At 53.9% G+C, this 23,014-nt stretch overlaps 6 protein-coding genes across 6 annotated transcripts; 3 read left to right on the top strand and 3 right to left on the bottom strand.

Moving 5' to 3' along the window:
• Positions 1-1,476: 1,476 nt before the first annotated feature.
• On the bottom strand, positions 1,477-1,977 carry GLRG_05085 (uncharacterized protein; the record flags this gene model as incomplete). The annotated part of the gene is made up of 1 exon (XM_008095770.1): positions 1,477-1,977. One exon carries the CDS (start codon positions 1,975-1,977, stop codon positions 1,477-1,479), a length of 501 nt encoding a protein of 166 aa, XP_008093961.1.
• Positions 1,978-2,721: 744 nt separating this feature from the next.
• On the bottom strand, positions 2,722-4,204 carry GLRG_05084 (glycolipid anchored surface protein; the record flags this gene model as incomplete). The annotated part of the gene is made up of 3 exons (XM_008095769.1): positions 2,722-3,705; positions 3,757-3,944; positions 4,087-4,204. 3 exons carry the CDS (start codon positions 4,202-4,204, stop codon positions 2,722-2,724), a joined length of 1,290 nt encoding a protein of 429 aa, XP_008093960.1.
• Positions 4,205-8,381: 4,177 nt separating this feature from the next.
• On the bottom strand, positions 8,382-10,232 carry GLRG_05083 (protein kinase domain-containing protein; the record flags this gene model as incomplete). The annotated part of the gene is made up of 1 exon (XM_008095768.1): positions 8,382-10,232. One exon carries the CDS (start codon positions 10,230-10,232, stop codon positions 8,382-8,384), a length of 1,851 nt encoding a protein of 616 aa, XP_008093959.1.
• Positions 10,233-14,687: 4,455 nt separating this feature from the next.
• On the top strand, positions 14,688-16,349 carry GLRG_05082 (uncharacterized protein; the record flags this gene model as incomplete). The annotated part of the gene is made up of 2 exons (XM_008095767.1): positions 14,688-14,877; positions 14,944-16,349. The coding sequence occupies 2 exons, from the start codon at positions 14,688-14,690 to the stop codon at positions 16,347-16,349; spliced, it is 1,596 nt and encodes a 531-aa protein (XP_008093958.1).
• Positions 16,350-19,206: 2,857 nt separating this feature from the next.
• GLRG_05081 (major facilitator superfamily transporter) lies at positions 19,207-21,364 on the top strand (the record flags this gene model as incomplete). The annotated part of the gene is made up of 5 exons (XM_008095766.1): positions 19,207-19,637; positions 19,716-19,873; positions 19,929-20,766; positions 20,826-20,948; positions 21,004-21,364. The coding sequence occupies 5 exons, from the start codon at positions 19,207-19,209 to the stop codon at positions 21,362-21,364; spliced, it is 1,911 nt and encodes a 636-aa protein (XP_008093957.1).
• A 914-nt stretch (positions 21,365-22,278) lies between these two features.
• Positions 22,279-22,919, top strand: GLRG_05080 (glutathione-dependent formaldehyde-activating enzyme; the record flags this gene model as incomplete). Its single annotated transcript, XM_008095765.1, has 3 exons — positions 22,279-22,441; positions 22,577-22,731; positions 22,800-22,919. The coding sequence occupies 3 exons, from the start codon at positions 22,279-22,281 to the stop codon at positions 22,917-22,919; spliced, it is 438 nt and encodes a 145-aa protein (XP_008093956.1).
• Between the last annotated feature and the right edge of the window lie 95 nt (positions 22,920-23,014).

Here is a 23,014-nt window from a genome sequence, read left to right as displayed (position 1 = left end):
CTGACCGCAAGGTTCGGGACCAACACCAGCACTTAGCTGTCCCACACCGTGACGAAACATTGCCCGTTGCTCTTCCCCCTGGCATGTTCTATCATTTAAAGCTTCCAAATACTATGAGAATCATCTTAGACGAGGGCTGTAGTATCCTTTCAAGCGGGCTGTAGATTTAGGTATTCGGCCTCACAACTCACGTGTTACGGATAGCAAGAGATCATAACAACTGGGTCTACAACGGACAATTACACACGCTGATATCCCAGGTACGGTCCTAATCGACCAACACCGCTCGGCGTTTGCTGCTCACCTGCGCTTGTCGTGACGGAAATTTCTGAAACCGCTGCACAGCCCAGCTCAGCTGAGAACAATGCTATGACGGACTGGTCCAGCGCTATTGCCCTCGAGTTTCTGGAACTTCATATCCACTAACACGTTGAATGATTCAAGAAAACAAATAGCATCCAAGGGCCAGTACGAGGAGACTCTGAGAAGTGGGTTTCCCTACCCGTAGCACAGAGCACCCCCAGCCCCGGTTCCTTCGAGTTCCCGCGCTTCACGTACTGCCTGGCCATCCATCACACGTGTTTCCGCGCCCTCAAACGCCTCTAAATGTTAAACGGAGACCCCTCTACCCAGGTACCCAGGGTATCGATCTTAATCACAAGCGGCCCCCAATGACCCTGTCATCTTCGACAGCACCTGGAGACGAAACCGCATGGACGGCAATCACACTGGGAGTAAGCCAGGTTTCTCCCTTCTTCCAGGGTTACAATAGGACACACATGGGGCGGATATATAAGCCGATCGTCTGAGTGGCGTCTTCTTATATGACCCTTCATGGATGAGATCAGTATGACAATGACGACTATGCAAGACCTCTCGTCATACGTCGTGCCTGTTTCTGAATGATAAAGGACAACGGAGAGGCTTAAGAAAGTTCCGCTTTTGCAACCACACTCCTCAACAAGTACGGCAGCAAACACGCCACATAGCCATCTGGAATAGAAAAAGACAGAAAAGAAACAGCAAAGAAATCACACAAAAGCCAGGCCAGGAAGCAGCTATCATGACAACCATATCTCGGGGCAAGTATAGATATGCTATCAGGGTTTGACGGCGTGTCGGAAATTTGAGCCTCTGAGGTGGCTCTTGTTAATTTTGCTCTCTAAAGGTATTGTGCTGACATATGATCTCCCCAATGAAAGCGTCCCTGGAGCCAACACGCCTGTCTCCTGTGAAATCACTTGTGCAGGAGAAACACGCGTCTACAGAGCTACTCAACCGTGCCATAGAGACCAATGACACGATCCGAGCTCAATATCCCGTGACAAAGTATCACCTGTTGTTGATCATACCAAAACCAAACTCAAACCCATCATACCAACGACCAGAACAATCCACTTTGGGACCAGAAAGCCAGCACCAGACGCTAGAAGCCTGTCTGATTCGGTGTGTTTATTCGGATTCATGTCTTGACCTCTAGCCTTGAGAGCAGGCAGGCCAGTCAGCAACGACCTCTCTTGACGCAAACCCAAAATGTGACAGGCCACGTACCTGCGAGTTGACCCAATGACAATCACCAGGGTGATTGTTACACCATTCTTCCGGCTGGACGGCGCCATGCTGATTGTTGCCGGCAGAATCATAGACTCCGAAGCCATGGCCAGCGCCAGCTCCATCGACCTGGTCAAGTGCACGAGGTAGAAACCCTCCATGCCCCATTTGCGCCTCGAAGAAGTCCGTTAAAAATACGATTCCCGTGATGCAGAGACCTGCCACTACGAGGGCGAGAATAATTTTGGCGAAGATAGACAACCATCTTGGTATATGGAAGCTGTTTTGCGTATGCTGCTTGGGGCTCTTGGGGCTCTTGGCCGTGGCCGGCGCCGGCGCCGGCGCCTTCTTGTGCTCTTCTGCTTTGGCAGCCGGTGGCAGAAGATTGGAAGGGATGTCGAAACCCCACGCTACGAATCCTGTCATGTCTGCAAGAGTGGCTAGTGCCAAGGTAAGAATAGGGAATGATGAGGAGTCTTATCAGACTACTTGGATCTTTGGTAGGGTCCTAGTCGAGCGCAGATGGAATTCGGGGATGGCTTGTATTTGGTTCGTGTTGTTGGATGAATGATTTCAATGCGGATTGTGTGGAAACCAAGTATTTCTGGTTTTGAAAATGTGCGGATGCAAGAACACTCATGTAGTGTTCGCAGGAATGATCACTTCTTTCTGAACTCGTGGACGGTTTAACAGGAGCCGGCCACACTTTCCCATCCTGGGTTGCGTCAAGTGACAGTGAGAGTAGGTAGGCACGATGCAAGGCTGTAGAGAAATCCAATCACAGGCATGGGAAAGAAAGAAGTAGACGGGCATCGATCATGTAGACTAGCACACATTATTTGATTCGGGATTTTTGCCCTCGTTGTCTATTCTTCAGACCACGAGCTCCTCTAAACTTTGCGTGCAATGACGCATTACTGATCAATCCATCATTAGTCTCGCCGCAGGATCACTCTTTGAACCGGGTAAGACATCAGCCCAGCTTCCAAGACAGTCGTCTTACCGCCACCAATAGAGGCTGTATAACTCCGAGCCATAACGCCATACTCAATGCCTTGCTTCATCATGAAGCTCTGTGTATTCGAAAATGGGGTATAAGCCATAAACCAGGTCACCACAAAAGTGAATGCACATATGTACAAAAGAAGAAAAAGAAAGCCGGTAGGACGACTACATCCAGACGGTGAAGAAGATCATGACACCGACCAAGCCGAAAGCCATTCCGGCAATTTGCTTGGTGCCAGATCCCGAAGGCCTTTCGGATGCTGAGGACTTGGCAGATTCTGTCGGCGCTGCTGCAGAGCTGGTGCTTGAGGCAGGAGTTGCTGATGCCGCTGGGCTCGACGAGAAGCTGCCCCTGAACGTCTCTCCCAGAGTGGGCAGGCGAACGTTCCCATCTACTAACCAACCACCCGTGGCCTTAGGACAATCGCGGGTGGAAACGCTGGTGGGATTGTAGTCAGACTTCATGACTCCAGTGGGAGTAATGGTAGCCCACTTGGATTGCAGATTTTGAAATTCGGGAGAGCGGGGAATCGGGGTGCCCTTGCGGGTGAATCCATCGTAGACATCGCCAGCCGTGATCGTCTTGGAAACCTCGGGACCATACGACACGATGCCATAACGGTTCTCCTCATAGATCCACTCATAGATCATGGCTCCGCTCCAATCGTCCACCATGGGTTGGCTAAAGATGGCGTCCTGGTCGTCCCATGTTCTGGGGCCTTGCCCGGTGATACATCCCGTCTCGGTGAAGAAGATAGGCACGGGAAATTGCTCGGCCATGGCCTGCAAATTTGTGTAACCCGATGTGTTGTACGTGCTGGGATCGCACCACTCGTACGAGTTGAGCCCGAAAAAGTCGATGTTGTCCTCTGGCTTTCCACCGCAGGTCAGATAGTCCTGCAGCATGGGTCGCAGTTCAGCAATGTCGGCAGCGGAGTAGCCAACGGGGATCTTGCGATAGCCCTTCTTGTCTCGGTAGGCCTTCATGTCTCGCGCAGCGGCTTTCATGAAAGGGGCGGCCTGAGACTGGTTGCTAAGCGCGATAACCTCGTTGCCAATGAAGAAGCCGAGAACGTTGTCATACTTCTCAAAGTTGTCCATGACCTTGGCGTACGCGTTGAATTGCGTCTCGTTCCAGTACGGGTTAGTCTGCAGGTTGTGTTAGCAACAATGGACGGGGCAGTCGAGGACGGCACTTACAGGAAGGATGTACGAGTCAAAAGTATCCAAGTCAATGAGGGTATAAATGCCGGCCTTGTCGAAAGCTGCCATGCACCCGTCGTGGTTTGCGCTGGAGTCGACGTGGTATATGCGAATTGCGTTGGTGCCCAGCGTCTTCATGAGGCTGGCGTCGCGGGCGCATTGCTCTGTATCTACCAGTGGGTCCTCTGAACAAGATTTAAGTTAGAAACAGGCGCTGTAGGCGTGCATCGAGTATAGCTAGGCTAACCTGGCCTCAATTGATAGGCAATTCCTGTGGTTGCGTCAGTGACTGGTCAGTGGTGATGACAGATCGCGTTTTTGGCGAACCTTTGATGAACCATTGTCTGCCATTCTCGTCGAAGAACTTGTTGCCAACGATCTCGATTGGTGCAAGAGCAGCAGCAGTGCCAAGAAGCAACGCCGAAGCAAGATTAGAGATTTGCATAATGAAGCAATGATCCAAAGCCAAGATTGCGATAAGCTTCAGCCAGCGCGTGGCAAAGATGCGAGGCTGCAGTGGTTTGGTGATGTCTAATTGCTATAGCTCCCAAAGAAGAAGACGAAGAAAACGCGCCCAAAACTTGCGTTGATGATGATGGCGATGATGAGTGGAGGGATGCAAGTCGTTCCAACAAGAGATGAAAATTACCGACGGGAAACGTGGAGTAGTTGTTGATCGTGCGGGTGCTGGCGACGCGGAAAAGTAGAGTTTTGTTGTTGGCCGTTGCTGCCTTTGGTTTTCTTCGTCGTTGGCTCGCCCTTTCCTTCCACGACGTTTGTCGAGTTCTGCTTCCGATTCCAATCTCGAATCCGCTAGCAACCAACCACCAACAGACCCTTCTTCGGTAAAACGACAGAGTGACACAGAGTTACATGCGCATCAACTGAGTTTGGACGGCGTCGAGTAAGGTGGGAGGGGAGGGAAAGAAAAGGAAAGGAAAAGGAAAGGAAAGACCTGGCTGGGTATCGTGGGTAAGCAACCTCACATCAAGCGATTATGGAATGGTTGTTTTGTTGGGAGGTGAGGAAAGGTATCAGTTTTATTCCTTTGGCCCCTCGCCGCAGGTTGACGCGGAAGCCAGTCCAAACAGCCTGGCCCCAGCCTTTTTTTCTCTTTATTTTCCACATCTTTTCTCCTGTCCCCTGCTGTCCCTTCCCAGATGGTTGCTCTTTTTCTCTTTTTGGAATTCCATCCCACCTCTCCACACACGTGGAGTACCAAACGAAGGAAGAAAAGTGCCTAAGAACAGGTGCTTGGAGCCGGCGCTGGTGCTAGCAAGAGCCCCGGCACAGGGTGGAAACAATAGCGGCAAGGGTGCGGCAAAGAGGGAGAAAAAAACGAGTCCGACAAGGACGTCGAGTGCATGGGTCTGGGTCAATGGTGGTGCGCCATGTTGTGCCATTGGCGGCGGGCCAGGGGGCGGCACCGCCTATCTTGATTGTCGCCCGCTGCGAAGTGACCGTAGTCTGACTGACTCTGACTAGACTGGGTGTATCTGTGCAACTGTCATGGACTTGCTGCTGCAGATTGGCGGCGTTGGCTGGCCTCATTGGGCAACGCGGGTGGGTGATGCGAGACGAGACGACGGCATGAGGATGGAACATGGCCCCTCCGGCCCTCGAGTAAGCAGGCTGGCTGTAAGAAGAGGACGGACGACACATTTCGTTAGGCTGTTTAATACAGTGGTCCCAGATATGACATAATTCTTCCGGGGATGGCAAGGGCTATATTCGAAATCCTAGCACCCTTCGTTTCCTTCCCCCCTCGAGGCATATGTTCCAATCGACCAAGGGGCACACACTGATAGTACCAGGATGACTTTACCCGGGGTTCAGGCAACGAACAATGAAAAGGTAGAAGCGACTCGGGTATCGCCAACAACTGCGTTTCTTTCTTTTGCCCCCACGACTACCTACAATCGACATGGCGCCATCAAGCCACACCTTCTCCGATACCTGTCTGACTAGACTAGCGCCAGTACTGTTTGGAGCACAAGATTGGCCCGCGTCTTCTCGTCACCTTTTCACTAGCATCGCCTAGGTAGCTACGCCACCAGGCGCCCGGGAAACGGACCGAGTTTTTCACCACTGATAAGTGGTGTGTGGTCTAGTCTCACTGCTGGTCAGAGATTTAGTGATCTGGGATGAACCACCAGAGACATACGAGGGATATCGACAGCGAAGCATGTTGACTTGACTTGACTTCCACATCGGCTCCCTATGTCTGTCCATAAATGTCGCACCTGGACGGGGGAGGGGGCGCTTGACGATTTTGTCAGCGTGTGCAGTACCATGGTCGAAGATCAGATTGTGTCCCATTCGGCATCAGTTGCCAACTCGATCAATTGCTTGCCTGGTGCTTCCTTCCTCTTGGCCGACTCGCCCAAACCGGCCCTCGGGGTATATCTCTCCAGACTGTCAATGTCTATCCGTGATTATTGCCATTTTGACGGCTGCATTTCCTGGGTAAGAGGAATCTTGAGCTAAACTTGCAACAGCTCTCAAGTTAGAGTGAGTGAGCACGGATACACCGTAGCCATCGGCGGCCTAGTGAGAATACCTCTTATAAACTATAACGAGTATGACGCAACAGCCTGATCGGAGCGTTCCATCGAAAGTCCCTCCTGGTCCTGCAGTCAGGTAATATCACTGACACGGACCAGGGTAAGCTCAATCCTGGTCCCATTCCTCTGTTGGAACCCTGCCCGCTGTATGTTGCACTGACAACTGCAAAAAAAAGACACGGAAACCCAGGGTTCTGTTTCGTGCAAGAGAACAGCACTTTACTCCAAATAGCACGACCTGTGAGTGGCCCCGATATCGTGGAAGACTGTTCGCGGTTGAAGAGCGAACGATATAGGCTCGACGTCATCTGTCGACCCGAGCTCCGGTTTTCTGTTGTATTACAGCAGCACCTCGACGTCGCCTCGATGCCATGAAGCACTTGACACAAGAACTCGAATCGGCAGCGCAGTGTCATAAAGTTGGGGCACATTGAACGGCATCGCCTCACTTCTGCCACTGGCTGGACTGAAACGCCCACTTGATACCAAAGTCGATGGCCTGATTGATCATGATGATTCTTTATCGTTTGATAGGTGTCAAGACGCAAGCACCAAGACCCCCAACGCAAGCGCTCCCCCGTTGGCCGGCACCCTGCAGCGACTGAAACGTCAGAGGAAAATCCCTCGGCAACAGCCCCGACTCAAGGCGCCCCTCCCCAATATGGCCCTAAACCCCGCGGAATCCGGAGAAAGTTACAAAGCAAAACAAGTGATCGAGAAACGACTCGAGACTCAAGACTCGAGGCGGGGGGCCGCCAAGGCTGCGAGAAAGGACGACGCGGCAGGCGGGGGATAGTAAGCGTTCAACGGCTACGCCCATCGGCAGAAGGACGGGCAACCTTCTCTCGGGCGTAGGAGATGATACCTAATACCTAACCATGCGGCGGCGACACCACGCTTCCGTAACGAGTCTCAACAAGCCTTCCAACCCCCATCGTCTGGCATTCGTAACGCTTGGCCTTCTTCGGATGACAACCAACAGCCAGGCCAAGTTACGGCGAAAGCTATGGTCCTGGTGGCAGCTCCTCATCAACGAGAGTTCTGTTGCGACGTCTTTCTGGCGGGCCACCCCCACCTAGGCAAGCTGGTGAAGCACGAGAGCATGCATCCACCCCGCATGTCCTGTCGCATAAGCCTAGCCGCCTTGCTGAGGGAAGGAAGGTTTTAGGCGGCGGGCTGCCTCCCGGCCAATTTAGTAAATTGTTTCCTGGGACCGCCCGACGCGGTTTTCCTACCAAGTCGTGCCGACCCGCCCAATCTCGAAGCCAGAGTGCTCGTCATTTTCCGTGCTTTAACCTCCACGACAGTGGATGCAGGAAAGGAGTATCGGCATCCCGCTATACATAGTACGATGTCGGGCAGCTGAGCACGCCTACGTGTACAGTACCTACGCAGTACTTGCTCACACCGCCCGCCCCCCCTTGCCGCCCGTTAAGTGGTGAAAGCCTATTCTAGCCCGCCTATGTTACCTCCCATGAGGTCCCCCTGCTGAGACTTCCCGCCCTTATTCGGGTTTCCGTTTGTCATGTAAACCGCCAATTCGGCAGGAGACGCCATCACGTAACCGGGAGCGCAGATAATGCCATCCTGAGCATTTGCGCTGCTTGCACACTTGCCAGCCCGACTGGCTTTGCCCCTGCGCCAGCGTATTCCCTGTGAGCCCTCCGCCGCTGGCTGCGAAGAGGAATGAGGCCTAACCGCTGCTTTACAAAAGGGCCATGGTCCCTCGTTTTCTCGCCTCTGGTTCGGTTGTTCTTTCATTTCACACGGTGCCCTGCTGTGCCAATCCGGTACACGCGTATTACCTTCACATTGCGAGAAAGGGCATCTCCTGGATCTGCAGGTAATCAGCCACATATACACGGACAAAAGCCAAACGAAGCTTTCCTTCTCGTCCATTTGTTTTCTTTTCCATTCTACCTTGTACCCGTTCATGGGGTACCGTCATATCATTTACAGCAGAGGTATCGCTAAGCAACAATAAAACAAAGGGAGCAACACTGAACCAAGTAAATCATGTCCTACCCCGCCGTCCAAATAACCATCGGCGGAGCCCGCTCAATAAACCGGAGCTTGGTCACCGCGTCCGCCTTGAACAGTCGAGTCCCAAGGCGCTGGAGACCGTACCGCGGGTAAGCGAATATTTCGAACGGCCGTGAACCCAGTCCCTGCATCCCGTTCTTGATCCCGCTCGCTGGCCGCACTGCTGATACCGCTGTTGTTCGACATGCCGCCGCTGCTGTTTGTCCTTGAATGGGATAGCCCTCTCGGGCTGATGCTTCCGCTCAGACTATCGCTGCCACGCCGTGACGACTGGAGCATCGAGTTATGCCGAATCGGCTGAGGCATGAACTGGGCGTTGGGGCTCACGGCCTGTATGCGCAGGTTTGAGATGCCAAAATCCCAACCGCCGTACTGATGTACGCAGTGTGGTTCCGTTATGTCGCAGTGTTTCGTCAAAATCTGATAAACCTGGGTCTGCACCTCGGCCGCCGAGGGGCGATCGATAGGATTTGCGGATAGCATGCGGGCGACGATGTGCATCAAAGGCACGATGCCCCGAAACACGTAACCGCCGTCGGATGCGGAGACCTTCTTCGATGCCTCCTTCGCCAATGCCGACATCCAAGACTCAACCTGGCCGAGGTTTTTGTGGAAGGACGAGTCCAGCACCGCGCCACCGCGACCCGGGGTCTTGTGCTTGGCAGCACGGTGTGCCGAGAAACTCTTTGTTGTTTTTTTGACGAGGAAACTCATCAGGTCCAAGATGACGCAGCCAAGTGAAAAAATGTCGGCAGCCTGCGGGTTCAGATACGGATTCGGCATGTTCAGCATCGCGTTCGGACTGCTTGGGTTGTCATTCCGCGGAATTGAGAAGTTGGTTTGTGTTTCCGGGGATGTCGAAACGGAAAACGCGGCCGCACCACGACCCAAAGGACTCGCCGGACCGCCTGTTGGGCGAAACCACTGCTCAGGGGCTGCATAGTCATACGACTCCCGGTCGAACGAATTCTTGTCCGTATAGACAGCAAGCACCTCGGCGTTTAGCCTCGTGAAATCGGAGTAGAAAATGTGGAGTTGGCTGGTGAAGAGAATGGTTGATGGCTTGATGTTGCCGTGGCAAAGTCTCCGACTGTGGAGGTACGCGAGGGTATCGGCAAGGCAAAGGATCCAGTTCATAACGGCGTGTCTCCTCTCTCTCTTGGGAAGGTTCTTGAAGTTGGAAGGGGTGTTGCCGAAGAAAGACTTCAAGTTGGAGTCGGTTGCGGGGGTGAAAAGGACGTATGCCGCTCCGAGCTGGGTATATGATGCGTGGTAAGAGACCAGGTGGTCGTTCTGGATGCCTTTGATACTGTTGATGATTTCCACAAACTCGCTTCGCGGAAGCTGGCCAACGCCGTTACCCAAGGGGATGCGGCGGCGGTAAAAGATCAAACCAGGACAGTTGGGCAGGATGACCTTGTCGACGGTGTTGTTGCCCGCGGGCCGGCGCTCGACGACCTCGAGAGGAACAAGTTCATACTCATTGAAAGAGATGTGGTCGCCCCGTTGGAAAGGCTTGAGAAGGTAGTTAAATTGGCGGGCGAAAAACTTGCGCTCAATCTTGTCGTCCTTGACGGCCGTCAATCTGAGGCGCTCGACGTGCTCGGAGGAGATGGGCAAATCGTGGTCATCCCAGGAGTCGTCGATGATGCCAAATATCTGATCTGGAATCTTCAGGTCGACAAGAATCAAAAAGATGCGCTTGGCTTTGTTATCGATCCAATCCCAATACGTTTCGTCCGTTAGGCCGTCGCCAAAGGCCAGTGGTCTGTCCAAGCGCTCGATTTCCTCGGGCAGCAGGTACTGGCAGACGAACTTTCTCGTGACAGTAGCGTCAATTCTGGCGGCATCCCACCACTGACCCATGGTTCCAAATCGTCGAGGGCGCAAGTTTTTTGGTGACGGACAACCAGTCTCGCGGGGTCTTGGTCGGATCAGCCGTGTATGGCTCGCTCTCGCTGCTGGCTCTGGCTGCTGGCTCTGGCCTAGCCTGGCCTCAGTTTACCTTTGCCGTAGGTTGATCCGCTGGCTGTTGTTGGTTCCTGAATTGTGGTGACGTGCTTGCTATCTAGAACGCCGATGACACAGGCTGCATTACCGCGTGCTTCAGAGCCCGGTTCAGTTTCAGTTCGGAGGAGCTGAGGGCGGGATGTGAGAGCCGAGAACGGAGAGCGGAGAGCTGGGAAATTCCCCAGAGGACTTTTCTTCCCTTCCTGGGAGTGTGTGAGTGGGATTTATGTTTTGAGACGAAGCAAATCAATTTGGTAGGTACTGAACGGAAACAGAATTATTTCGTACCTAGGGCGTCGGCTTGGGTTGTCGGTTCCGCGTTGAGCGAGTCCGTTCACTTCTGCTTCCACGTTCGGGCACCCTCCATTAAAGAGAAGGTAGCTTGGCTTCTGGGTCTTGGAATGTTGCACCTCGCATAGGAAGACGCGAGCAAAGGGTACTTAGTTCGTAGGCTGGCCCCGTCGACAACGGCCCTGTATCAACAGTCCACATCAGAATGGTGTGTTTTTGGCTTTTGGCTTTGGGACGCAGCGGGCGGCACGGCGGGGCTAAGGTTAGTAGCACGCTACACGCGAAAAGGTAAGAGGAGGCGAAGAAGGCCCCGGCCTGCGGGCGCAGGTGCGGTTGCATAAGCCTTCCCTTTCTCGAGGGAACGGGGGACGGGGGCGGGGCACTTGTACCTGTACCCGGTCTTGCTCTGGCCGCAACAGGCCTCTGTGGAACGAGGTTCCTTGCACTTGAGCCTAAGATCTGAGCTGAGAGCACTTCTGTTTTCTGTGTACTGTCCCCATGACCCCATGCGCGCGCCTTACGGCACACGCCTGTGGAAACTCGTTTATTGGCTAGACAGGTTCACGAGATAAGAAGCCCCATATCTGGTCTGTCGTTAGTATCGGTAGGTAGGTAGGTAGGTACACTGCCTACTGCCTAGGTAAGGTCGGTGATACTCTCAGCCCAAGGTACCTACCTACCTACCTAGGTCCCTGTGGGAAAGCGCCACTTTCGCTTCGGCAATGCGCCAGACACTCGGCGCTCCGTATCACGTCGAGCCACCAATCTCTCGTTGGACGAAGGCCTGCTCTATCACTCACAGAGCACAGCATATTCGCCAATTCCCCATCTATGAGGGCGGGAGTAGAGACATGCTTGGCGTGCGTTTGCGTCGACAGTATAACGAATGACACGCGACACCAATGTCTCTCTTCGCCGTCAGTTCATCGCGTAGCCTCCCCGCGCCCCTAACTCTCGCACGTCTTGCCGAAGACATTGGAGGACCCCCTCCATCAGGGCCAACCAACGTCATGCCAGCAGTTCAGCGTGGGTGTTGGTGGGGTCACCCCCACCCCCCGAAAAGGAGTGTATTACTGTTGGTGCTGTTGGTAAAGGCCGGCTCTCCGAGAGTTAACCCTCCTCATCCATGGCTTGACGTCGCTTGTTGACTTGTCTTCTTCAGATGTTTCCTTGTCCGGTTTGGTTACGTCTCGCTGAGCCCGCTAGCATTTCGCTATTGGACGGAAGGGTCGGACGCGGACTATTAGGACGAGGTACGGGATGGGATGACTTGTCTCGGAGGGGAAATGCGCTCGTTGACTCCGCGAACGGGCTTCGACGAACCAACAGACAAATCAGAGGCTCGCACGGCGCAGACGAGCGGGCGTTCGAAAGAAGCCTGGCCGATGGGGAGGGCGGCGTTTCAACCGGCAGGATGGCTCGCCGCCAGGTGTTTCCCAAAATCCCCCCCTCATGTTGCGCTCCCTTCTGCCCATGGGTCTTCTTCACCCCGGCATATCGAAAGGTTCCATGATGACTGTTGGAATAGGCGTTGACGCCCTCATTGGCTGATGGCCTTGAACTTGCTGGAAAAGCACCAGCCAGGTGCCTGGGTTCCTGTTCATGGCTGAACCTTGCACTTTCCCATGCTGCGTTTAATCACAGCAAGATCGCTTGGAGGACACGCCCTGTTTGTTGAGTGACCATGTCGTTGGAAATGCACCCGGCTGTTGTAAAAGCTTTGCGAACGATGCCCTACGCCGAGTACACGATTTCCAACTCGCTAGTGGCCTGCTGCGGCTGTAGTGTCTCAATGATATCCTATGCTTGCAGTTGTCATGCCGTTGCCTTGATTGGGTCTTTCGTGCAGGATGACTTGGGTTGGATATGCAGTCAAGCGTGAAGAAGCAAGATGTAGGTAGAAGTGAAGGATGGGCCAGCGGGGCTTGACTGCCACGGTGATAACATCGAAGCAGTATGATAAAGGAAGGAGCAAGCAGCATGGCAGTAGGATCACACAACGGGTTGGAATGCAATGGTGGAGTCTACACGAGACCGGGGAAGAAGTATAGGTACCTACCTCCTCCTCGTACTCCCTCAGAGTCGCATACCTGCGGCTGAGGTATAAGGCCAACCTCTCTTCCTGGTAACGGCATCTTCCCCAAAGCAGTATCCGTAGTAGCTAGCCATTTCCAACCAAAGCATCCCAGCCAACTCTTCAATCGTGATATTCTTGTCTTTTTGCAGATGCCGCCCGATACTCACCCTGGTGGCGATCCCCCCGGGGAATCGACATCTGCCGTCAACACATAAACCTGCCAGCCTATATTGTTTTGTCCGGATTGGTACACGACCTCTCTTGTGAGGAAGCTGCTATCTTGGGGTGTACAAAGCTGCATCGCCCCATTCCTGCGTCACCCAGGACCAGGACGAGATTCAGTTGCGCCCGCACTCTTGTTACATAGTACATAGGCCCGCAAAAGTGCAAAAGCGACCCTGCACCGACAGGATTGCAGCTCGCAACTGGTATATGTAGCCTGAGAGTCCAAAAACGTATTGTCTGTCGTCCTGCAGCACCCCGGTGACTTGTGCCGGAATCCAGACCTTGAAATGAATGATTTAGTTGGGTCTAGACACCGTTGCGATTCAATTCATTTCTATCGCCCGAATTCTCGCTCATGTTGACTGAGCTTACTACACTGTAGAACGGCAGAAGTGCTTACGGGTTGACGTCGACTCATTCAAAGCCGTTGTCTCATCGTCAACATATGGTTCTGTACCCTCTTACGTAGTAGGATTCGATACCTACTGCGAAGCAATTTTGGTAACCTTGGTTGTCTCCAGCGAAAGCCGCCAAAGGAAACCGTTGCCTTGGATCGTCAGCTATTGGACCGTCGTCGAGGTATTGGACAATGTGAAAGCGGGCGCTCGGATGGCCAGTGTCACCTGCTAATCGTTCGAGTCCGCTAAAAATCGTATTCCACAACCGGTACTCCAACGATTTCCAAGCTTACGTTGAGCTTGTGAAACGCAGCACTATTCGCAACCTGGGTCAGACAACGAGGCATCTTGTGTCTGTCGTTTACCGCTAGCTTAGCTGCTGTTTACATCCGGCGGCCTAACAAGACCTTGTCGGAGCTCTCAAACTAGTTGGGCGCTGGATACGGACAATCGAGCCTGGCCTCGGGGCTTGGATTACACTGCATGTATACCAACAGATACTGCCCACTAGACTGCAGTTGCATCAGGGAAGCAATGGCTCTACAAGCGGGCAACCTGTTACGACTACACGCCATGAAACCAACTTGGCTTGGTTTAAGACATGACCAAGCTGGCGAATTTGTTGAATGCTGTGGCCACAGGCGCCAAGACTCGCAATCCTCATCGCCGTCAAGTCCGTGTTTGGCCACAGATGTACTGTAGGCCGTGACAGGACGGTCTTCTTCATAAGCTTTCTGAGAGACAGGCCTTGCCCGGTCTAGGAGAAGTCCTGGCAGCTCCAGATTAGGTATGTTACATAAGCATTCAAGTGGACGCGAATTACGTGACGGCACTGAGTAATCAAGCACTCGAGATGACGACGTCTGTGCAGCTCCCTAATTCTGGCACGAAATGAACGATGCTTTGCAATGGAGGGGCGGTGAACGACTGCCGAGTTTCGGATTCCAGCACTGGTTCAGGCGAAAGTACGGATGCGGAGATATGAGACTACCTTATTCGCCTGCAGTTTTTCGCTGGAGCAGCAGATACCCCCTTAACAGATGGTGCAGGGGCCCAATGACGACTGCCCCCCACAAGCCCCAAGCTTCCCGGCAAGGGAGTTGAGGCTTTGACATTCGCAACTCTAAATACGTAACGTGGCCGGCATCCCGCTGCTGAATATTAACCACACCTTCTTCGACAACGACCGACGGTACCGAAACGCACTCCGAAGCATGGCTTTTTGAAGGACCCATCACCACCCTTTCCGAACGCGCGACAGCTTGACGACATTGAAGTTTGCTCTTACGCCGCATTGATTCCGGTAGCACTTCCGTCATAATGCCCGACTCCATGGACGCTCCATTGATGGCCGGTCGCCAGGACCGGGACGACGAATTGGACTACCGCAACGCGGACGAGGAAGTCGATGTGCTGCCCTCATCGATGAAGAATTCGCAGCAATCGACCCCGGGTCTCTTTGTTTGGCTTTTGACCTTTGCTGCCGGCATCAGCGGTTTGCTGTTTGGATGTGAGTCTGGCCAGGCGCTGCAGCATCGGAACTGGGAGAAGCATTTCTGACCACAGGTGTGCGTAGATGATACGGGCGTTATATCGGCAACTCTCGTTAAGATCGATAACTCACTTTCCGACCGAATCCTCACGACATTCGACAAGTCCATCATCACATCGAGCACCGCTCTCTTTGCGCTTCTCGTGTCTCCCTTTTCTTCCATCGTCGCCGATGCACTTGGCCGCAAGCGCGTTATACTCGTGGCCGACGTCCTCTTCATTGTCGGCGCATTGATGCAAGCATGGGCGAGTACAGTCACGTCAATGGTGATAGGCCGGTCAATAGTCGGCGCGGCCGTTGGAGCTGCCAGCTTTGTCATCCCTTTATATATTGCCGAGCTGGCCCCAGCCAGCCACCGTGGGCGGCTGGTGACGATGAATGTTCTGTTCATCACGGTAGGACAGGTTGTTGCGTATATTATCGGCTGGGCGTTTGCAGAATACGGTGACAAGTCGACGGGCTGGCGATGGATGGTTGGCCTTGGAGCTCTTCCTGCCGCTCTTCAATGCTCGATTCTCGTGCTGATACCCGAGTCACCGCGATGGCTCGTCATGGTGGGCCAGTCACTGAAGGCGAAGAAGGTCGTCGAAAGGGTACTGGGCAACACCGTCGGCGGCATGAGAAACGCCGAGGCCATCATCAAGGAGATCGAAATCGAGATTAGGGAGGAGAGAGAAGTCATGAGGCGAGAGGGTACCCCGCGCATGGAGTGGTGGGGTGGCTGGCAAGAGCTGTTCGCCGTCGGGAGAAACAAGCGCGCCCTGGTCATCACATGCCTGCTCCAGGGACTTCAACAGCTCTGCGGCTTCAACTCGCTCATGTACTTCTCGGCGACCATCTTCAAGATGGTAGGCTTTGGCACACCCACGCTCACCGCCATGAGCGTTGCCGTTACCAACCTCATCTTCACGGTGGCAGCGCTGTGTCTGATCGACCGAATCGGAAGGCGCAAGATCCTGCTCTATTCCCTACCGTTTATGATTGCGGGTCTGATGCTGGCGGCATACGGGTTCTCCTTTATCGACCTGCGGCCCGAAACGGCGGCAGCCAGCGAGGGCGGCAAGGGCGAGGGGGCGGGCACGGACAGAGGGGCAGCAGTGTTGATTCTCGTCAGCATCATGGGGTACGTTGCTGCCTACGCTCTTGGGCTAGGCAATGTGCCATGGATGCAGAGCGAGCTGTTCCCGCTGGCGGTGCGGTCCATTGGCAGTGGCGTGTCAACTGCGACGAATTGGGGTGCCAACTTCGTCGTGGGCCTGACATTCCTACCGCTCATGGACGTGCTGAGCCCTTCATGGACGTTTGTGCTTTATGCCTTGCTGTGCCTGGTAGGATACGGACTGATCTGGCGTATCTATCCCGAGACATCGGGACTGAGCCTGGAAGAGGCGACAAACTTGTTAGAGAGTGGATGGGGGGTTCGGCGGTAACTCCAAGTTGTCCGTCCGTACATGGGATTAAGAGGCACCACTTCCTTGCATGTAAGAAGACTAGCGACGATTTGGGTAGTCCCTAGTATCTTGGGGCATTATTAGAAGGGCGACCCTCTTACACAGGGGGCTTCACCATGCACAGTAAAGGTACATACATCCTTTTATATTAAGAAAAATGCCTGTCTTTTGATCAACCGACTTTGTTGCATTGTGGGCATTTCAATAGGCACCTTATAAGGTTCGGGTGCTAATCCTTCAAATACCGAGTACCTAGCTTAAATCAAAGCTCTAGACTTGTGTTTGTCCGTGACATTACTTTAAAAGTCTATTAAAGACCCTATCACAGGTGGCACGGCTTTCGCCAGGTCAGTAAAGGAAAAAAAAAAGACCCCTCAAGGTTCAAGAAGCAGTGCAGATAGTGGTCTGAAGAAAACACTGATGGGGGGGCTCCATTCCATGCGGTGAAATTCTGATGCATTGAAAAGGGGAAGCGGGGCCGATCGAGTGAGCCTGTTCCAGACCCTTCTGGAAAATTTCAGCTTACGACAGCAGGTTTTCATCTTTCTTTCGTTCCTTCTTCTCAGTCTCTGCTTCTGCCTTTGTCAGGTGGGGCAGCAGTTGGTTTCCGCGCTCTGTGCCTCGGGAACGAAAGTCGGCAAGAGGCGGCTTTGGGCAGCATTTAGGCAGAGGTGAAGTGAGGGTCCTGAAGTGGGCAGCCAAGGGCCATTAGGGTGTCACCCTGCGTAGGTACTGACATACCTAGTAGTGTGGAAGGAGGCATGGAATATGAGATCGCGGATGGATCCACGATAAACTACTACGCTAGCCATGTATCCAATCTTAATGCAAACCCGCACCTCCTTTTCCACTTCATCTTCTGTCCTCACCAATTTTCTCTCCTTCGAGGGTGTTTCAGTTTTTCGTCGTCGTTAGTTTTTCTTCTTCTTTGCAGCTGCGTTTTTCTCGGTGGATGATCCGGCCATGCGCCCTTTCGGACCATCTCTCAACTACCGTGGCCTGATGCCGTACGGGCGAGGAGCTCTTTCGGCCTCAGATGCCGAGGTTCGTGCACCCACAACCCGAAACCGGGGTGGCCGCTGTGTGGCGTAACGGCTTCTAGTTAGTGCTGCGCAGGCGGCAGCTGTAGGCCTTGCAGTCCAGACGCAGGGTGACGTTTAAGGCTGATGACTAACGCGAACGGCCCGAAGGGCGCGAGCACGAGCACGAAGGCGGTCTGGGACAACGATGGTACAGAGTAGAAACTGACAACATCGGCTACCATAGGTACAGAGGTGGGTAATATGGGAATGTCCCCCACTCTTTTCTTCTTTTTTTCCTTTTTTTTCCTTCTCTTTCGTTCGCCCCTAAACTAAAGTAGACGCCGCCTTGGCGCACGGGGTTTGGCTTATCTCCTTCCAACCTCTAGCCCGGTGACATCACATCATATTTACAGTCGCAAACGCCGGCTCTAACCTCCTTCGACCAGACTCCCTCTCCGGTGTCTCATAGGACCCCTCACCGAGGATCGTTGCGGATCCTGCTCTCTACTTACCGCTCGAGCCGATTGGAGAGCTGTTAACACCGTTGCAGGAACTCTACGACAAGTTCGACTGAGTGTTCCTTCCCGGATGGGATGATGGAAGGCTAAAACCGCACACGCGATCAGGAAAGCTTAGGTAAGTGGTTAGGTAGTTAGTTATCAACCGAGGCAGCTACGTATTGGGAATAATAGCGTATCCGTACCAAACTCCAATTTGTAACGACACCGCCTCAATGGCCACACTGATCTACACACTATGACTGAAAGGTGGTCCGTGCCATCGGGTCAATGGATCAAGAGCGAGAGGCGAAAAGACAATGAAAAAAGGTGACACATTCACTAAGCAATAAGCACCCTGCACCCGATGCCGAGGGCCACACCTCGGCTAGTTTTCATGATCCAACGTTGCCGGCTACCGGGTCCACTTTATTTTTTTCCCCCTCCAGCGGCCAGCCAGGCACGGCGTCGGCTCGCGTCGCCCTGTATTATTATGTGTTTTTTCGTCGTGGTGATGCCGAATCCCCTGCCGGGTTTTTGCAAATGGGAAAGGTGGGAAAGAAAGAAAAAAAAAACAGGAACAAGCATTCTTGGGATGGTATTGTCCCAAGTGGGACTCAGCCGGTCCACAATACCATCGTCTCTTCCACATTCCATCCCCTTTTGCTTGGTAACCCGGGCGATGTCCCAGCTGGTCTCCATCAAGAGCACGACAGTCATTCGTAGCAAATTTGGGCCTTCTCCCTCTCGTCTTCTCCCGTCTTAATCCCCATACACTCCCTCGGCTTTTGGCGCTTCATGCCGTCTTGCTTACCTATCAACTCTTTCTAATTCATATTCTCGCTGTTTGTCATTTTCTGCGTTACTGCTCTCCCTCTTCATCGTTGTATCCTCAGACTACACAAAACATTCGTCATATAAGACGGGAAGCTGCCCACCTGCGACAGATCGCGCACTCAGCATCTCCAGTTTATACCCTTCCAACTCCGCCCAGACGCTCTCCTCCCATTCATCGCCACTGATCTAGACGCCTAAAATCTTACTGGCATAGTACCGGCCGGTCTCTGGCATTACGATACATCGACGTAACTCGTGACACACCCACCTTCTCGATAGCCCCGAGCTACTGCATTGCATAACTCAGCAGTGCAGGAACACCTGCTGTTACAACACACTTTGACCTGTGCAGTCACATCAATTGATGGTACATATATAAATACTTGACTGATCTCGGCATAACTCTTCGGACCAACTGCCCCTTCTTCTGGAGCAATCCGCCGCACTACACCACAAACAACCTATCATCCTTATACAACAATGGGGATGGACGAACTAGACCGCGAGATCGCGGCCGCCGAGCGCGACGCTTCCCCAAACCGCTACCATGGTCGCGAAAGCCATGAGATCGAACGGGTTCTCTCCAACTCCTCTACCTCGACCTCCTCGTCCACGGCATCCCAGACCGGCGCCCGCCCCGCCTACCGCACCGGCACCGGCATCAGCCGCATCTCGACCCAGAATGACCTCGAACGGCATCCGACGGCCCTGAGCCGCATCGCCACCGCCCGCAGCCAGCACTCCAACACCGTCGGCCGCAGCATCAAGAGCAGGGAGCCGAAGAAGGCCCTGCCCGCCATGGGCGCCGGCAAGCCCTATCCACCGCTGCTGCCCGAGCAGGAGGACTACGTCGTCGAGTTTGACGGGCCCAACGACCCCCTGCACGCGCAGAACTGGCCGATGAAGAAAAAGTAAGCCAATGTCTTGCATGGACCGTGCAATTCATCCCCCCCGCGAGACGTCGTTCGCTGACCGGTCTTGGCTCGTAGGTTGCTCACAGCCGCAATGCTTGGCTACACCACCATGACCGCCGCCTTCACCTCTAGCATCTTTTCTGCGGCTACGCAGGCCATTGCGACAGAGTACAACGTCTCAGCCACCGTGGGCACGCTGGGCGTGTCCTTATATGTTTTGGGCTTTGCATTTGGTAATTTACCTCACTTCACGAAACCTCTTGAAAAGCTTACTAACTAGAGATAAAGGCCCAACGTTGTGGGCGCCCCTCTCCGAGCTTCGTGGCCGTAGGCTGCCCCTCGTCCTCTCAATGTTCGGATTTTCCGTTTTTTCTATCAGCACCGCCGTCGCCAAGGACCTGCAGACGATCCTGATCTGCCGCTTCTTTGCCGGCTTCTTTGGCGCGTGTCCATTGGCTGTCGTCGCCGCTGTCTTCTCCGACATGTTTGACAACCGCACCCGCGGCAGCGCCATCACCGTCTTCTCCATGGCGGTCTTCACCGGCCCGCTCCTGGCCCCCTTCATTGGCGGATTCATCGTAGAGTCGCACCTCGGCTGGCGCTGGACCGAGTACATCCCCTCGTTCATGGGTTTCGCTGCCTTCTTCCTCGACCTGTTCTTCCTCGAGGAGACCTACCCGCCAGTCATCCTAGTTGGCAAGGCCGCCGAGCTGCGCCGCAGGACGAGGAACTGGGGCATCCACGCTAAACAGGAGGAAATTGAGATTGACCTGAAAGAACTCATCAACAAGAATTTTTCTCGTCCCATGCGCCTGCTTTTTGGCGAGCCCATCGTCACTGCGCTGTCTGTCTACATGGCCTTCATCTACGGACTGTTGTACCTGTTCCTGACGGCGTACCCCTTTGTCTTCCGTGGCGTCCACGGTTTCGGCGCTGGCCAGTCGGGACTCACCTTCTTCGGTATGATCACTGGTCAGCTTATTGCTGGTATCACCGTCTTGCTTCAGCAGCCGTGGTACCTGCGCAAGCTCAAGGCCAACAACGGCGTGCCAATTCCTGAGTGGCGTCTTCCGAGTGTCATTGCCGGCGGGGTCTTCTTCGCGGCCGGTATCTTTTGGTTCGGATGGTACGTCTTCTGTCAAATTTCGCAGAGAAAAACGAAGCCTATGCTAACAACGCCGACAGGTCCGGATACCGCCAGGACATCCACTGGATCGTCCCTACACTCAGCGGTCTATTCACTGGTTTTGGACTCATGTCTATCTTCCTCCAGGCGCTCAACTACCTTGTCGACGCCTATCTCATGTTGTACGTATTGTCCCATCAAGCGCACTTTGACACCACAAACTAACGGGCCTGACAGCGCCGCCTCTGCTATCGCCGGAAACACCTTCCTCCGCTCCCTCTGCGGCGCTGGCTTCCCTTTGTTCGCGAGCTACATGTTCAAGGGCATGGGCATCCAGTGGGCCTCGACGCTGCTTGGCGCCGTCGCCACCCTTCTCATCCCCATCCCCGTTGTGTTCTACATCTGGGGCGCCAAGATCCGCTCCAAGAGCGCCTACGCCCCAAATTTCGCCGCCCCGGCCGACGAGCCCGAGAACGACGAGCCGGAGGCCCTTGCCAACGGCCACGCGAGTCACGAGACCGAGAAGCTGTCGTCCGACGCCGCGCTGGATGCGAGCAGGCCGAGGACCAGCGGCGACAAGGCCATGAACGCCGTCTAGAAAACGATCCATTGAGGCGTGGTCGTTCTTTCCCGTAACGTCTCGGCACATATACACACTCACATATACATATTTCTATTTATGCGATTTCTGTCGTTTGATGATACCATGAGGATCTGGGTTTTGGAGAAAATAAAAAGTTGTAGCGGCTTTTGTTTCTTGGGCATTGCGTCTTATTAGGGACGGTTACAAGAGCATCGTTCATCTGATACCAATTTGCCTACCAAACCTGCCGCATATATACTTAGCTTACGGTTAATTCATACCATCTAATAATAGAAGAATCTAGCGGGGGGTATTTGAAAGATAGAATACTAGCATCTCCGTCATGAGCTTGACCCATGCAACCAGCAGCCAATAACTAAATGTAACCAACTGCCTATGCGTTCGTGCCCTTCTTAAGGGATCCTATTACTAGCTCCTCCGGCTTCCTTTAGGATCAATCTGCAGTATGGCCCCTCCGCACGGTGCGGCACCACACCCCGATGCGGCAGGTCGTCGCCGCATGCTGACGTCGTACCCGCTCTGTGTCTCCGTGGCATCGCGCCTCGGCGCATGGCGGTACATCATGACTAATACAAAGCTTCCACAATCTATCTCCGTGCGCCTTCGGAGAGATGAGATGTCACGAACGGTGGACGACCGGTCGGCATTGGCCAGAACATGAGCTAGGGGCAGCTAGTTGCCCACACCGGAATTCCCGTCTTTGGATCGGGGGTAAAAGCAGGTTGGCTGAACCCTTCACAACCCTTCCCTTCCCCGGTGCACATCGGTTTATAAGGCTTCGATCTCGACGACGGTCTTCTCTTGGACTCGACAAACCCCGCATCACTACACCCTTCATTCACACGCCATATACATACATTCGGACCGCGTCTACTCGAAACAAGCCAGCTCCCAACCGTGACTGCATCATGTCGACAGAAGAGGCCCCGAAGAGATCCAAGAAGTACGACGCGAGCTGCCACTGCGGCAACATCAAGTTCTCATTGACGCTCTCGCCACCGCTGGAGGACGGGTACAAGGTCCTCAATTGCAATTGCTCCATCTGCCGACGCAGCGGCTACCTCCTCATCTGTGCGTATTATATCGTTCTTTCCCCTCAAACCTCCTCCTCCTCCTCAGCTGCTGCACGGCTCTCGAGTCATGTAAAAGTTACTGATGAGGCCGTCTTCGTCGGGCACCCGGTTACTAACACCCTTCGGCGTTGAGACCCCGAGAAGACGGACGTCACCTGGCACGACGGCTCCCGCGAGCGGTGCACCAACTACCGCTTCAACACCAAGACCAAGGACCAGATGTTCTGCGGCGGCTGCGGGTCGAGCCTGGGCATCGACTTCTTGAACGAGACCTTCTACGGCATCAGCGTGCGTCGCCCCCCCTCCTCCGTCTTCCCGGTGACCCGGCACGACGGCATGCTGACAAGAAGACACAGGCGCGAGCCCTTGACGGCATCGACCTCGACACACTGACTTACAAGAAGTTTGACGGCGTCAGCAAGGTGTCGCCGGCCCAGGACCTGTCCGGGACTGAAAGCAAGGAGGTTCGCAATTGAGACGCCTTCGGGATTCAATTGTTGGAAATTAAAGTGTATATTCATTCAGATATGTCTCGAGACATTTTTGATATGTATACGGCCGGATTTTGGTA

Source organism: Colletotrichum graminicola, assembly GCF_000149035.1.
Source record: "Colletotrichum graminicola M1.001 genomic scaffold supercont1.17, whole genome shotgun sequence".
Taxonomy (NCBI): domain Eukaryota; kingdom Fungi; phylum Ascomycota; class Sordariomycetes; order Glomerellales; family Glomerellaceae; genus Colletotrichum; species Colletotrichum graminicola.
This window is presented reverse-complemented; position numbering and strand designations above follow the sequence as displayed.